This window comes from Gadus macrocephalus, chromosome 11, assembly GCF_031168955.1.
Source record: "Gadus macrocephalus chromosome 11, ASM3116895v1".
Taxonomy (NCBI): Eukaryota; Metazoa; Chordata; class Actinopteri; order Gadiformes; family Gadidae; genus Gadus; species Gadus macrocephalus.
The window spans coordinates 20,950,280-20,967,525 of NC_082392.1; the positions used below are offsets into that span (position 1 = coordinate 20,950,280).

General features: G+C 40.9%; 1 protein-coding gene across 6 annotated transcripts in view; it reads left to right on the forward strand.

The window, feature by feature from the left end:
- pdzd2 (PDZ domain containing 2) overlaps positions 1-17,246 on the forward strand; it is a 48,784-nt gene that overhangs the window by 460 nt on the left and 31,078 nt on the right. For 5 of the 6 annotated variants that reach the window (XM_060065583.1, XM_060065584.1, XM_060065580.1 and 2 more), the window contains exons 1-3: positions 1-426; positions 7,913-8,533; positions 9,185-9,675. The exon at positions 1-426 is cut by the window's left edge. In XM_060065583.1, the coding sequence (XP_059921566.1) occupies positions 8,396-8,533; positions 9,185-9,675 (629 nt within the window). In that variant the 5' untranslated portion in view covers positions 1-426; positions 7,913-8,395. Of the gene's footprint in view, positions 427-7,912; positions 8,534-9,184; positions 9,676-13,100; positions 13,420-17,246 lie in introns of those variants that run through there. The other variant, XM_060065581.1, reaches the window with a different exon arrangement.

Below are 17,246 nucleotides of genomic sequence, written 5' to 3' on the forward strand. Positions count from 1 at the left end.
GCGCAAGTTTTCTGTAACCAAAACTACGCAATGGTCGGAAAATTGCAGATAGGCTTTTTCACCAAGTAGGTTAAAATAGACAAAGTCGATACTACAACATGCGTGTTATTTCAGGAAAGTAATGCGTTTAATTCTGTAGACTATAGACACATACTAACTGTGTCTTTGAAGATCAACACTTGGATACGATTGTGATTTTAAACCTCCAACCAGTTTGCTTCCCGCTGGAGCATTTGGGGGACCTCCTTGTGTTTGGAAAAATCGTTTTTCTCCCCCGAAAGCTTCATGACAGACAGAGTGTAGTGAGTGAAGTTGTGCGTGGCAGCAGCTCAGCGGTTCACCCCAATACCCAAACTACAACAGACACTGAGGAGGGATGCTGTCCAAACTTGAATGGACTGTACGCTACATCACTTAAATGGAAAGGTTAGTCGCTTTGAAGGTTCTCACCATCAAACCTATTTGCTGCGCTTGATTATTTTATAAATTGTATCAAAACGTAGGTCTATCAGTGTGTGATGGGGGCTGGGGGGCGTATAGGTAGGTCGCTATGGCTGGTATTGTTTTCACTTTTGCTATTGGTCCGATGAACATTCAACATAATTTGTTTTGATCACAGCTAAAAGTTAAATCGAGTGTTTACCATAAAGAATGTAAACGTTCATTGCCTCCACTCTCTGTGGACGGGGTTCATGTATGACCCTACGGGGCCTACTGCGTTACTGTGCCACATACTGATCCCATTGAACAGTCTGATGGAGGATACATATGGTGATAACTTTCTTACCGAGTTCAGGATGGCATTTTGAAGATATGCATTCCACAAAATAATGTTGCCTAAATCAAGATCATACGAGCATTCTTCGTTCAAATGTTTTATCAGTAGCTTTTAAAGATCAAATTGACGATTCATTTTCCTTTTTCTTTTATTTCCTGCACACAATGTCGTAATTGTATTCCTCATCCCACACAATTGCTGCAGGGCAAACTCGTTCAATCTCGGTAATGAACCCTGAATGGTTCTGGAAGTTCTATGGGGGCTATGCCAATGTGCAGTCCCTGTCAGCTTGATGGACCAATGTCCCCCATGTGTTATTGTTGTCCCCCCAGAAACCTGCGGGTGGACGGATGCGTTGTATCAGGGCCGCTGGAAATGTCCAAGCCCTTAAACAGTCGGCATATTCAGTTGGCAGCCCTAACCCGACGTACTGTGATTTGATCTGTATATAGCAAGTTTCTTAATGGATGCTTTTAACCCAGTTCTTCTGTTACATGGCATTACATGATGGCTTAGGGTCAGACGGCTCCATTACCGTTTCAGTTCAGGCTTGAGAAGCACTTTGACGCAAACAAACAGGGCTATAAATTAAACCCCACTCGACATGTTGCGTGACGTCTTGGTAACTTCCATACTAACATACAGGATCACTTATAATAACCATATTATAGAGTCATTGAGTACGAATGAGGAATTGATACGCACTGGTTAAAGTTGGACTACTGATCTAAATGGATGGAGCTTGGCTGAACAACAAGCCTTTTACTGTTCTTAATGATACTAACTATATTTGGAATGCCTATTTGGAACAAGAAGTGACTCTGTTCTTGTTGAGCAGTGCCATCCTTGAGGGTTATGAAGGGTTTAATAAAGCGGTTCCATCATACAATGTCTCCCACGTTTCCCATCCATGGCCTATAAATAAAGTGTGTTTCCTGGCCTTCTGATAGCCTGTAATATGCAATGTGCTGGAAGCCGGCTATTGTGATGTTTGGAACAGAGCCGTTGACACTCACAACACAATGATGGGTGTGTCTTTTGCTTTTGTTGAGTTTGGTTGTGGTTGCACTCTGAAGCCGAGAATCCAACACATGTTTAACATCTGTACTACTGACCGGTGGCGGTTCTAGACCATTTAAACCAGGGGGCCAGGCTGGGATGGTGGTTCTCTTCCAGGGGTCTTAACACCACGTGAAGCACCTATTCAACATTGGCGGTTCTTAGACCAACTATTGTCTTTTTTTTGGCAACGTGTATCCATCAGTGTTTACAGATTATAATAAAGTATAACTTACCATTGCAACCACACTCTAAAGCGATTGAACATTGACATTTACGGTCAATGTTCAACGGCAACGGCAGTTCACTTGGCTTTGTGAACTAAAATACTAATGTTTGGAAAGAGTCTCTCTCAGACTGGTATTTAGAACTTAATTGGGAACCCTGCATTTGGCATGTTTAAATCTCATCTTGTTAGTTACTATTTATTGGCAAATTGTTTTCTAACTATTAGGAATTATGGTTAGTTTCAAATAATCATTTGATTTCAAATATTCACTTATAATATTGACTCCACATATCTTAAAGGGGCACTGGCCCACCCCCAGAACTGCTAGTGCTCTTGACTAGAGGGCTTTCTTGCTTCCATTATTGTCTATTTATATCTTAGAGATTCCACCCATTGCCATTTATTCTCTGACATTGTCAGATATGCACTCACTGCTTGTCACCTGTCAGTCTGGGTTTTCCGCTACAGAGACTTCCATGCTTTGGTCATTTCAAAACATCCTTGTCCTTCCACGAAGCGGAAGAAAAAAATATCAAAGTCTTGGTATGTATAAGGGATAATAAATGCTGACGTGTATTCGGTGTGTACGATGGAATTGTTGGTTAATTAGGGTTAAGGTTTTAGGACCTATGCAAAAGTTTGGCATCCCGGAAAGCTGGTTAAAGTCATGCAAACATGCATTCACTGCTAGTTGCATTGCTGATTCATGTTTGAATTTATGCTAGGGAATAACAGCCTCAAGAAAAGTTTTTGGTCTTGCACGTTGCCTTTGTTGACCGGCTGCTACTACAAGAGTGAGATACAATAAAGTCTGTTAAGTAGACCAAACAAGTTATTTAAAATAACATTTAAGAATCGGCAGTAATTCATCTTGAATTTATTTCAAATCTCAAAACACTTTTGATCCTATCTGTTGGCACTCTATTCAGAATGCGAACTCTGAATAGAATAGTTAACAATTTAAGGAATGTACCTGGTCTGTCATCTGGTTAACATTATGTCAATAACTGTTTCATGTACCCACTTCCAGATAGGCAATATAGGCCAGGGTTCACAGTAATAATTAACCATAACTTTAATTAACCTCATTTCATTTCACACATGTCAATTATTTTAATCATAAGGGTTAACATTTTAACCGCTACAACTTGTTTCTATTACAGTAGACCCTTCGACTCAATGATGTTGTTTTTGTGTTCCTCCCTGGCCATGTGGCATGATGGGAGAGATGCTGAAATGCAAAGGCCTCGCTAATCTTTGACCATATGGGTCCCGGGATGGAATTAGTGTTGTGGGGGAGGAGCACGGAGAGTGAATGGGAAGGGGGGAACCGGGGGTGTCTGGCCCGGGGAGGAGGTTTATACAGCCCATATAGGTCAGCTCAGGACAGAGGGGACAATGCAGGGAAATCAATTGCTTTGGCTTGAATCTGAAGGACACCATCGACACTCACCCCTTTTCTTCAGACTGTGTGACTTCAGTTTACTGGTTGGAAAGCGTCCTGAAGACGCAGCCGGAGCGCTACTACTGGAGCTCACTCAACGCACATCTGGCTGACATCAGCAGAAAACGAAAACCAATTGTACTTTGTTTGAAGAGTTTCCTACATCTGTAGGGAGCTGAACTAAAGTATAATTAGAGGTTGAAAATGGAAGCCACCCATATTTGTGTGCTGGACAGGTTTTTTAGAGTATTTTGGAGGTTTTTTAAACTCAAATAAGCAAAAGACGGTAGATTTAATGACCACTCTTATAATTTGTTGTATTAAAACACCAGGAAGATTTAACATTTGCTTAGTTGTACATGCCAAATGTAGGTGAAGTGGAGATTATTTGAAGCAATGCTTTTGTTAAACGTTTAAAACGGTGACAGCATTGTTAACATGGAATAGCCTACATACAGCAAATCCCTGGGATTAGAGGGAATGGCTTTGTACCTTAAATCCATATCACTTTGCACTGCTGCTTTGTTTGTCTGCTGCGTCGTTTCGGTTGTATCGTTGTCAAATTAAAGATTTAGTCTGCATGTCTACACACAGACACACTCCTTCACCAACGTCATTCATGTTGGATTTTTCTGTATCCATCAGGGTGGGCAACTTTGAGGTTAGCGGTGGGCTACAGTGGGTCTGCACTGAATGTCTGGGGGCCTGAATGCACATGCAAATACAGTATGTCTGCAGTCAACCTATTGGATTAGTCGGTTTTCAACTGCTACATTAGTGTTTACAACCGTTACACGCAAAGCAGTAAAACCCAGTGAAGACGATCAGAGAAAATGAAATGCTGAGTTTAGGATTTCTTTATTCGATTTCATCAAAGTTTTATTTTTTCATCCCTACTACTGCATATTAAACTATATGCTTAGTATTCCTCCGGGTTGGTTCTGACATACAACATGAACGCAAATATAATCCAATAAAACAAAGCAGTAAGACATAATTCAATCTTCAATCTTTTAAATATGCTTTGCATGGCATTAAGGGGGAAATGCAAACATGAAACACTTAAATGTACAGGCCAGAAAAGAAGACATTCAATACATTTTTTGAGATAAGAAAACCCTTTATTGTTACCATGTGAGAAAGTGCATGTCATGATTGACATCAAGCATTCACACTTTTTGACCTCAGATTTTCCTATCCAATCACTTTAAGTATATGAAATCATTTTTGAGTCAATTTTTCTGTTTATAAGAGGTTGAGCTTTGTCCGTTTATGGCAGAAAACAACAATGTCTGATGATTCACTGTCTCGTAGTGAATGAATCAAGATCATCATTGGTTATTTTCATCAATCGGACTGCATGTGCCCAGATTACTTCAGAACACAGCACCTTAACAATAATCAAGACAACAGACTCTTGACCAAGACTCAAGTGGCCTTTTTGCAGGGCTGGAACTTGAATCATCATGAAAATGACTCAGACTTAAATTCAGACTCAACAGTTTAGGACTCTGTTTAGGTCAAAATGTTCTCAGGGCAATGCAATGCAAACCAACATAAACAAATGTTTGTCTATTGGGGTTACTGTTAATCTTCCACACAAAAACACATTTTAATAGCTGGCTTCTATTCATATGAGGATGAAAGGGATATTCAGATCAGGAAGTCCGTACTTTGAACACACATCACAACATTGTGTTGTAATCATTATTTTCCTTTTCTTACAAAAGCAAAGATCAATGGTGATTGTTACAAAAGTAGAATTGTGTTTAACTTAAATGCTCTCAATATAGATTTGTTTTATTTGACAACCTTAACCTATCTGTTGTTTGCATTGACAGTAACACTGTCAATGCAAGCAATGCAATAAAAAAAACACAGCAATCTTCAACGAATGAAAAGGCAGGTGTTGCCATAACATCAGCTGTTTGACATGGGTGAAATCGTTATACATATTATACAATTATTATATTGTGACGATGTTCTCAACATCAACATATTAATGAAATAATAATTACAAAAAATATCAGTAGTTTTGATTATGTTTGAGCACATTTTAAACGTTATTTTAGACGATTTACTTTTGTCTGTGGTCAGTAAAAAATATTAAATAAATAGACAAACACTTTAAAAGTTGAAATACATTTCTGCGGAGGAGAGATAAACGCAATGGAACTCTGGTCAAATGTGTGAATCCATGACCAAATTCAAGACCCATCGACAGATTCTCTTATTCAATAAGGTTCTTATTATTGGCTTGCAATTTGAAGGCAGTGTTGCAAATCAGTATTCATTCGTCAATGAGGTTTTTTGTTGAAAAAAATACCTCCCCTGCTGGGCTGTAAATACTTCAGAGATTTCATCACATAATTCCAGGTAGCTCACTTCCGTAAACCTTTCAAGAAAGAGCCTCAAAAAAACTCAAAACATCCAAATGTATTTGCTAACAGCATTGCACGGTTCTGGGTGTCTAATCAGTGTTGCTTTGAACACTGATTTGACAAAGGATGTATCAGGCTGGAAATTGAAATTATTACTGCAAAATATGCCACCTTTTCTTTGGAGGAACCAAAGTGTGGATGTCTCATGACATTTTCTTCAGAATTCATATAGATCATATATTGCAAAATTATAGATTTTAAATAAGGACAATCAAGTAGTCGAAAAGACTTCCTTTCAAGTCAATTCATGTACGTTCAATTGTACATACCTTTAATCACAGCTACAGTATCAAAGAGCTTCACAGGCCTCCTTATACAACACCCTCTTAACCAGAGCCCACTAAAGGATGAGGAGAATCCCTGCTTCCACAGATGATCACGAGTGCAATGGGTGCCATAATGGGCAGACATAACAGATATTTAGATTGCTTATGTTGGCAATCGAGTCGGCTGCAATGGTGATTCCAAAAATGACCATGTATTTTGTAATCAGTCACTGACTTTATTTCAAAGTAATCCAACCTCACCACAAACACACACACACACACACACACACACACACACACACACACACACACACACACACACACACACACACACACACACACACACACACACACACACACACACACACACACACACACACACACACACACACACACACACATGCTCTTTGGTGTTCCCCATTCAACTCAATCATTACGATCCAAAGAGGCTTGTGAGTAACCGAAGCCTGTCAGTAGTACTCTCTGATCAGAGAGCTTGTGCATTATCTCCACACTAGTCCTGCACTATGCAATACAACACTACCTGAAATAGGAATTTGCTTCAAATATAAAAGATAAAAAATCTTAAGACTTAATGCTCTCTTAAAGACATGCTGTTGTTCCCTATGTGAAAACATACAGGAATAGCAGACACAGATGGTACCACAATGCCCAACAGTTTATTTGAAACCCAAGCACTAGATAGTAATTTCACTGTGGTCTTATGGAACCCTGCTTTTTTCTGACTAAATCTGCCAGAAATGTGGTTGCTGTGGATTTTTACTCCGTAATGTAACTGAAAAGAATGTAAAAAACAGAAAACGACACAAATACAAAACAGTTTCAGTGGGATATGTTCAAGGGTGTATCCGGGTACTGTAATAAAATACTAACTAGTTAGCATTGTTTCTATTTCATCCTATTATTGAATATTACGATATGACATAATGTAATTGTATTACATCAATACTATTCATGTATTCATTTGAGTATGTTTTTGGAAATATTTTAAACACCAATACCATTTCAAGACATTTTCTGTAACAGGAGCCATGCGATTCTATTTTTATCTGAAAAGCAAAAGAAGTTAAACTGTGGTTGTCCATCTGAGAAGTTATGGCAGTGGATGCCACTCCTACCTTGTCTGCTCTGGGCATCACCGGGATTTTGTGACAGGCCTGACCAGGCGTGGAAAATAGTCTGGCAACCACTTATTATTATTATTATTATTATTATTACTATTATTATTATATTATGAGTGTTAAAAATATATTTTTGAGAGACAAATTTTGTCATGCTTTATCTTGTATATATATATAAAAAGATAAACTGTGATATTTAGTTTTATACCTACTAGGCTGAAATGTTGCTGTCAGGATTTGAAAAACCTTTGGTATTGACGCAAACCAGGCTGATCCAGGCCCCATGAACCACATATTTCCAAAAGTGCCCTCTTCAATTCATGGGATCTAGATCCCGGGCTGCGTTCCAAGAGCAGCACAAGCTGGTACAAACTGGAACTAGGGTTATTAGTGTTTCAATAAAGAATGAAACGCTAACATGTTTCGGATACAGTGGTTGGCCAGGGATTTAAAAAAACGATACCGAACTCCAGTTTGGATAGATTCTTCTTCGACACTACGTATGATTGCAGATACATTTTGTTTGATTAAAAACATTGACATTCTTCTACAGGTGAGGCCTGAAGACGACGGGTGTGTTTGAGTCTACACGGGAGCAGGCACCAATGCACACCGATCCTGGCTGCTGTTCCCACTTTTTCCATCCAGACTCAGATTCATAATTCTCTCGCCAAGAGGATAGCAGTCTCCGGTTACTCTGCAATTGATCCAGCAGATTGCTACACCCCCCCCCCCCCCCCCCCCCCCACACACACACACACACACACACATTAAGCCTCCTTTATACAAGGATGATGTCATGATCCAAAGGGGACCCTGATGATACGGATCCTCCGGCTCAGGCCCTTGGGGGTCCCCTTCTGCAGGCCCTCCAGAGATGGAGACACCACTGTTGACTTCCACACATGCAGCTCCACTGTGTTTGTTCCTGGATCTACCACCAGCATCTTAAGCCTCCTCTCCGGGTCCAGCTGCATGCTCCAGCCCGGTTACTGTCCGTAAGGGTACTGGATGGCCCCGGACAGAACCAGCCAGCATGCCCATCACTCAGGAAAATGCCGTAAGCCACCTCCCACTCCTAGTTACCTGGCTTGGGGGTCAGCACAGAACCAGGGAATCAGGAGACCAAAACCACAACACTGCCCGGAACCAGGATGGCTACAGTTGTTCAAAGGTATCGTTTTTAGCCCTAACCCTATAAGCACTGGGGGAGACTGCGCAGTTCATATTTGATGAATGACCTCAGTCATATCCAATGTTGTGTATCGCAATTGTAATCTTTCTAATCTTTTCTGGTGATACTTTATCTCAGAATATACAAATGTAGTAGAGAAGGGATGTTGTGGATTTTAGGGTTAGGGACCTTTAATGTTACTGCCCAGTGTTGCCCTTGAGCTCCAGCCTTCCAGATGATCCCACATAAGTGTAGGCTAACTGTAAGCGGTTAATACAAAAAGGAAAACAAACACAGTGGTTGAAGATATTAAAGGCAGAACCCTGCTTTATGCCAGCTGCGTCCCAAATTAACAATACAATACTTTTTTTAATCTAAAATATAATATGTTAATGCCAAGTATTTGATCAAATTTAGCAAAGCAATCAACCAATGCCCTGTAAATATTTACATCAATTCATTTATATATTGTCTAATTATTGCAATGTGGAATCAACAACACAACAATTTAGTTGATTAATTAAATATTGCTTAATGTATACATCATGTTTGATTTGTAAACATTATAAATCAATGTTCGCTTTAAGCATTTGGTTCTTCTACATTTCCCCACAATCACCACTAACGATGTGACTCTTCTTCCTCTGCTAGGACCCGAAGCCAGACGGTGAGAGTGACAGCCTGTGCAGCAGCAGCAGCAGCAGCAGCAGCATAGGGGACATGTCCCTCTGCCTGGCCGCCATCCACAAGCTGGTGGCATACATCCAGCTCAACTTTGTGGAGGGCGAGGGAGAGGGTGAGAGAGCGCCAGCGGCCCCACGGCCCCCCTCAGACCCCCCTCAGGAGGGGCTGGACGTGGAGGTGCGGGCCGTCTGCCTGAAGAGGGCCGAAAGGGACTCGGCCGAGTTCGGCCTCAGCTTCGGGAACATCCCCATCTTTGGGGACCCCGAGGGGGGCAAGAAGACCGGCCGGAGGAGGAAGAAGAAGGGCGACCAGGGGCCGGTGCTTGAGGTGGGCTGCATCTGGGTGACGGAGGTGAGGAAGAGGAGCCCGGCGGCGCGCTGTGGGCAGATCAAGCTTCGGGACGAGCTGCTCTCGCTCAACGGGCAGCTGATGGTGGGGGTGGACGTCACCGGCGCCAGGTAGGTGAACGTTAGACCAGAGGCACTGCGAGGGCACGACAGGGATGAGGGCCAAGGCGCTGAGCTATGCAGTTTAACACATGATTTACAATTACATTTACATTGAGGGCATTTAGCAGATGCTTTTATCCGAAGCGACTTACAAGTACATTTGAAAGAGAAACAACAATATATCGCTGTGGGTACAGTCAGGATGTTTATAGAATAGGTGCCAAGCACTTACAATTGCTAGGTTAACCCATTCCCAGTATACAACAAAGTTAGCTAGGATATGAGGATGATGATGATGATGATGATGATGATGATGATGATGATGATGATGATGATGATGATAAGGAAAACTCATTAGATATCCGACACATCATTCACTTTATTAAGAGGTTTCATGCCAGTCTGCATTGTGTTTTTTCTACCTGAATGACCAACAATATCAACAACATACTTTTCTGTATTTTACTTGGTTTGCTCACTCGCCTGTTGCCACTGGTCCTGTTATGCATCTAGACCCTGGAATAATGACAACTCTGTAAATCGTTATATCCAGGTCCAACAAACCGGTTTTTGTTTTGACCTGTTGGAAAGTAAGCAGCAGACACATCCACAATCACCAATCATCAAAGTACACCATAGTTATTCTCATTCTAAGCTCATGTTTTACTTGTAAACATCAGTTCAGATGGAAAATGATTTGAATGCCTCAGATTTTCAAAGACTTGGAAAAGGAAATGGATGAGTCAACGTTTACGACCTTCCCGATTTCATTCCCATGTTTCTCAATCTGTCTGCGAGGAAAACTATGAATCCTTTTCGAGGTTGGCTATTGTGTCTGGAAGATGGGAGTCTTGGAGTGCTTTATAATAAGTGAAGGCTTTGCATAGAGTGCAACTACAATCTGCCATGTTTATTTATATGGGTTGTCCTGGTAAATATTTGGCTTGTTTTTCTATGGGTCATATTGTTGCTGGACAAAAGAAAATAAAGAAGAGGCAGAGGCAGGATTATGAGCTTCTGAATGATTTACAAAGAAGGAGTTGGTCGTTTACATGTAGTTTACTGTCACTCCCTCCCCCAGAAATCTTTAGACAAATTTCAGCTTTTCAAGCAGAGTCAGGCATGTGTATAATAATGACGGGACCTTTCATAGTCCATGTGGTCTCCTCCTACTGATCTGAAAAACAGAGGAGTTTAGTTGCTAAATTGGCCCATTGTTGTGGGAAGAGAGAGGATTTAGTTCCCTTTTACAGCCAACATCAAAATGTAATAACGCAGTTCAAAATCATTATTACAAAATCTAGTATGTGACTGAACTGGTTTGTTATTCAAACAAATGGAGGTGGAAAAAGGGTTTTATCACCAGGCTTTAAGGAACATTCCAATGCGACTTTATACAGCCCTCTTGACACCTTTGTGTCAGAATGAATGTGGTCGAACCAAACGTTTGCTATGTGTAGTATACTGGTATCTTCACACCCATTCTTAAGCGCTGCGGTCAGGGTCTGGGTGGTGGTCTTTGGGTTAGGGCATTGTTTCTTTGTGGAGTCTTTGTGGTAGGACAGGGTTTCCCAACCTATTCCGTCTGCACGCCAACAGCACAATCAGTACCGACACAGACAGTAATTACCCATCTTACCTTAATTTGACAATCAACTAATATTAATATTTTACGTCTTATTTCAACACAAGATGAAATATAAACAAGTACATTGTGTTGGGGGAGGGGGGGGGGAATGTAATGACTTGTGTCGAGTCAATGTCCACACACGTTATCCGCATATGGACCTTGTACTCTGCAGGACGTTTGACCGAATAACCTCTCCTCCAACTGAGAAATAGGTCAATTCCGATTTGGGGATCGTCTCTAACCCTCCCCATTAATCCCACCGACTGGCCCTGGGATTAATGGGGGACACGATGGATTTGCAGGTATTACTGTCTGAGGAGAATCCCACCTTTTTCTCATCCCTTTGGGTGACTAATTCGTGGATGGCGATTCCTTGTAATACTAGAGAAATGAGGCAGAAAGTCAATGCTTTCCCAAGGGCCTATAGAACCTAGTCAGTTCTGTTATTTACCTTTCTTGTTTGTTCTTTGTGCTAACAAGGCCATTTCTCTTGTTCTGAAGTCAATTTAGTGTTAAGTGCCCCAGTGAGAGATAACTATGTCATGTTTACCTATGTCCGTTTGCATAGATTTAATTCCCGGCTGACTCGATTCAATCCTCAATGTCCACAGTTTACCTGTAAGCATCCTTGTGCAAGATGCCTACCCCTACCTGGTCCTCAATGACATGCCTCAATTCATCGTCTTTCACAAATGCACAAAAAGTAAAGGTGTCTCATAATAGAATACCTGTGAAATAAAATCCTGATACGTCTGAAAATAGCTGTTTATCCAAATTCACTGATTTGATGAGGACTTACTCATAAAAGCTAAAGGCAACTATATAAGTTTCTCTTTTCATGACTAGAGGCAATGGCGCTCATAGGTAACATTTTCATAAGGAGCTGTCACTGAAGACAGCTGATATGATTTGCATAAATTGCAGTATTCAGTCAGTGGCTTTTTAAATGAGAGCATCAATAAGTGTTAATTTGAAAGTTTCAAACTTAAACTTTTGGACTTTTCTTCCCCGTAAAAATATATTTGGGTAATTTAGTGGTCATATAGGTCCCATCCCATGCCTTTACCCCATGTGCACAATCTTTCTTTATGGCTAATTTTTTTAAAGAATTAATCTGAAATGCATAGTGGGATTTATGCATTTTGGTGCGACATCAAAATGTTTATTGCACACTGTTTTCGGTCAACAATTAACCAATAAAAATGTCACTATTGGACAAAGAAGTTTGCGCAAAAATATTGTTTTTTAGTGAAAAACAATAGTTGTTCCATAGAATATTAGGGAGGCTGCACATGCAACATATCTGGTGTTGCATCGCATACGCCGCATGGTGTGATTTATAAACGTTCCTATTACCGCCCCTGGGAGGCAACCTTTTTCAGCGAATGAATTTGCCAAAGAACTTTTAGCCTACCCAGTTTTTTTCTTCTCAAAGATTGGTTTGGTTTGCCCTCTCGGTATCACATGCAGTAAAAGTAGCCTAGGCGCACATATGACGAACAGTGAACGCAATGGCTGTAAACTTACTTCCCAAGAATAAAGTAACTTTAATCCCGATCAATAGAACACGGCAATAGGCATTGGTGAACTAAGTCGAGGTAGCCCAGTTTTTTTTTTTCATTTTCAAGCGACTGTGTGACTTCACCGATCACGGCTGACAAATCCAGAATGGGCGCAGCACCATTCCCTCTCATTATAACGCATCATGCTGGATAGACAACATCGCCCACAATGGATGACACAGGGTGTATTTATACCGCCCCTCCCCTGCCTCCAACAGAGTGCTTATATGCTCGCCTTGGCGCTAAAAGGCTGGGAGCAGTGTTGCCAAATTGCCCCAGATTTCCAGGAAATCGGGCCCAATCTGGCAACGTTGGCTGGGAGAGACAGTAGAGATGTAACGCAGAGTCTGAACACGGGCAGGCACGTCTAGTTTGGGCTGTCATGGTCTGTTGTTTGGGAGTATGGAGCAAAATGCTTAATTCAGCGTTGTGCCGGCTCGGTGATCTAGTGATTCAACTAGTGGTTTAACTCATGGATTGCAGGATCGACTGAGGGCAGATTAACGCACTTCTATATTGCATACCTTGCGCGACTTTTGTACGGATTGATGGACACTCCAGGTAGGCACACTGCTCCCCCAGGTTGTCAGTCATGGTGTGTTTTGGTCATGTTAGTAGACTGTTATTACTGTAACGTGCCCAGAAACCATCGTTAAATACCATTACTCCTGGCGATCTAAAAGCAGTGGCTTCGCACTTGTTGTCAGGTACATTAATTAATTAATTAATTCACAAGGTGCTTCGAAAAAGTAAAATTTCTGATTAGGAAAGTGCAATAGACGGAAGAGACGAGACACGAGACAATTTGCAAGTTATAGGGTGAAATGCTTTACGAGGGTGTTGAATGTTATATCCTACTACTCATGTCCAGCCTTCCCACCATGGATGCAATATGGGAAAGTTATGGCAACATGTTTGGACTAGGAAAAACCCAAACCATAGCAGTGGGTTGCTGTGTGTAATTAATTCGACCGCTAAGCAACAGACGTTTTAAACTACCTGCTAGGGAGAGAAACCCTTACGGTAGACACAATGAGGTCAATCCTTTCTTAAGGCTGGCAGCAGGTGATCTCCAGGCCTATACAACACGCAACTCAACAGTGAACCCTGATGACTAGTTATTTATTATTGAACTATCAGTATTCAATACAAACTAATTGTCTATTTCATATAGATCTCAACCCAACACTGAATAGCTCAGTAAGTGTTATTGTTCCTAAACTTATTGTTTGTAAATCTATGATTGGTAAAAAAGGAAAAAACTCTGATAGGTTGTGGTGTTGGGATGAACGTCAAAAGAGTTCATAGGACACGCTGCTTGAATAGTAGCCCTTATATTGAATCCATATTATTGATACAACGATACTTACTTCATACAGGACAGGTAGATATAATTATATAAATGGATACAACAAGAGTAAAACTGAATCTGCACTAATTTTGCATATTTTATCCAGTAGACTTCATATTCTCTTTGTATGTCCTGTTCAAACTGGACATACAAGTTATACATTTATACATTTAACATGAAAAATTAAATGTATAAACCCTGCTATTTAAAAATATGTTTTGTGGGGTCAGGCTATTTTCACACACAAACCTGGCAATTAGATAATCAGATCCAAGTATGTAGGCACTGTAAATATGGTATAGTGTGCATTTCATTGATACAATTAAAAAAGAAGAATGACTATGAAAAACCATCATAGTTAATATCATTAGAGTGACAGAAGGAATGTCATATTTAGCACTCTGCTTTCTCTCGCATCAAACTGCCTCTCAATATCATCTTGGGGGATCAGGTCTAAATTATATTTACATTTCTCCATAATTGCAACACATGTATCAAAGGATAGGACAGCAACATAAGAAAACCGACATTGGTAAGAAAATGGTGTTAGTTACACACACACAAACACACTATTGAACATCCATGAAGGATTATGTTACATTCGTAGCGTTGCCCTTCTCATCTTGCAGACGAGCAGGGCAGATGGTGAATTATGGGACTCTCACCTCTAGCTGCAGTACTGGACTAACTAATGGATTGGTTGGGCTATAGTCTCCGGCTATAGCTGTTTCTACACTCTTGGTGCCTAAAGCTTTGGACCCTGCTCTTTTGTAGCATCACAAATGCATGCCTAAGGCTTTTTTTTTTTTTTACTGACCCTTAACCCCTGCTTATTATGTGTTAAAACAACAACACTATGGATGATGCAACAGATGCTCACTATGTTCCTGATAAAAGAAATCACTGATTATTGTATTGTTTTCTTAATGAACAGACAACAAATATATATAAATAATCCCTTATCTGACATAGTGGGACTATAAAATATATATATTTTGGATTAATGGGTGAATTTCTCATTTCAGCCTAGGTCTGCTACTTGGAGGGCCCCAGAGTTGAGTTGAGGTCTGTCTGCAATCTAATCAGGAGCCCCCGGGGGACCCCCCCACCCCCCCCCCCCCCCAGTGAGCTGCTGTGGGCACCGTTTCCTCTGCCTGCTCGCTTTTGCTTATTTAAAAAGAAAGTGCTGAGCAAAGTGGTTCCTGCAGACCAAAGCAGTTCCACCTAACCAAGGAATGTGTTTACTGCTGGCTGAAATACTTGGTGCTGGGTCCACGGTACCCAGTGATATCCAGGGCATGGTAAATGGTATGTCTTCCAGCAGATTGACTAAAGGGGTACAGAGAAACACACATCTTTGCGACTTATCTCCAACCTAGATGAATGCGTCACCGACCATCTGCCTCATAATTTTCTTGTTTCCTGACGATATCCTCATTGTTAATGCTGTCACAATTTGTATTCATTGTTGATACACTAAAAGAGCAGATGGTTAATGTCTTTCTGGAAGAGTGAACTGGTGTCATCTCCTTCTATTGCTCCACGCCTGCTTATGCGCTCTCCCTCTAACTGACCTAGGTGGAGATCTAAAATTGGCTCAAGGAATTTCCTAATTCAATCATACACATGTAGATTTGGATCTATGCTACACAATCAGGTAATGGATCCACCTTCTCTGTGTGCACAACACGACCTGATAGCAGATAACCCTGGTTTCACAGGAACATGGAAGTCCTGAGGAGGGAGGCTATGGATGTCTACTGTAGTGGTGCCTCGCTCAATGGAGTGTGGTTGCACCGACTTGTTCATGAGATATTACATTTCAATTTCATAGAAAACAGGAACTGTTGCCTCATGCGGCACTTCCAAGAGAGAAAGGCCCCTGGCTCCATGATTAGCCTTCTTGTACTGGGATGCCCTCCACTTTTATGGCCCTCCTTTTCCACACCCTTTATATCCGATCCTGCTGTACTTGTTTTCCTCCTTATTTGTCGTCCAATGAAAGGGAAACACCGGTGAGCATGTGAAACCAGGAGATTGAACCGGTGACTCAACAAGGCCTTTATCTTACCTTTTATTTGCCCCTGGAGTGTGTCGAGTGCAGCGCTCAAATCAAAACAGGACAGTGAGAAAGGATCAGGCAACTCTTAAGAAATCAATCAGCTATAAGATTAATCCTTTATGTTTTTCTTTTTGTAAAACCATGAAAGGAAAACTCTTTAATACTTTTTCTCCACGAGTCTGGGAAAAATCAATGAAGAGCGTACTTTAAAAGTGTGTTTTATAAAAATATGTTTTTATATCTGAACAAACAAAAAATGTTTGGCATGCAATGTCAATCCCCTCCGGAAGTGTCGGACACAGTGAACAGAGAAGTGATGAGGGGGTGTATGATGTTAGCGGCGTTGAGGCTATGTCTCTGCAGGACCCTAGGATGATATTTAGCATCATGTGTTCATGACGCAGTAAAGGCATGTTATTATGCTAAATGACAGGGAGTCAAGCGGTGGACTTGTTGTGTAATGTTTTGAATGTTTTCTACTCATCCATATTGTTTTTCTCAAATGTTGAACATACAGATGTTTGTACTCAGTTGTAGTTGCACAAGGTTTTTATTGAATTGTGAATGGGAATCCATTGTAAACTATTTGAAGATGACAATGTCATGGTAGTAATAATAATAATAATACAATATACTTAGATGTTTATGTGAGACGATTCAGGTAATCTTAGGTCCAGTAGTCCTGCTATGTCATAGCCGGGTTTCTCAGGGGAGTCTTCTTGGCCTGAAACCAGAACATGTAGGGGGACAGGGAACGGCTTGTTTCCTGTTTTATTAAGGAGATATTCCACCAAAGAAAACCAATTCAACCCAATGATGAATCTGGTATTTCAGAAGTCTACACAGTGTTGATTTAAAACCTTTGCAGACACTTTTTTCACTGCACTACTGATGGCCGAGATTGTCTTCGTCAAGAGAACAAAAATTGTATTATAACTTGGCATTTGTTCAATTTTTATGATAGTTTGGTGCTAG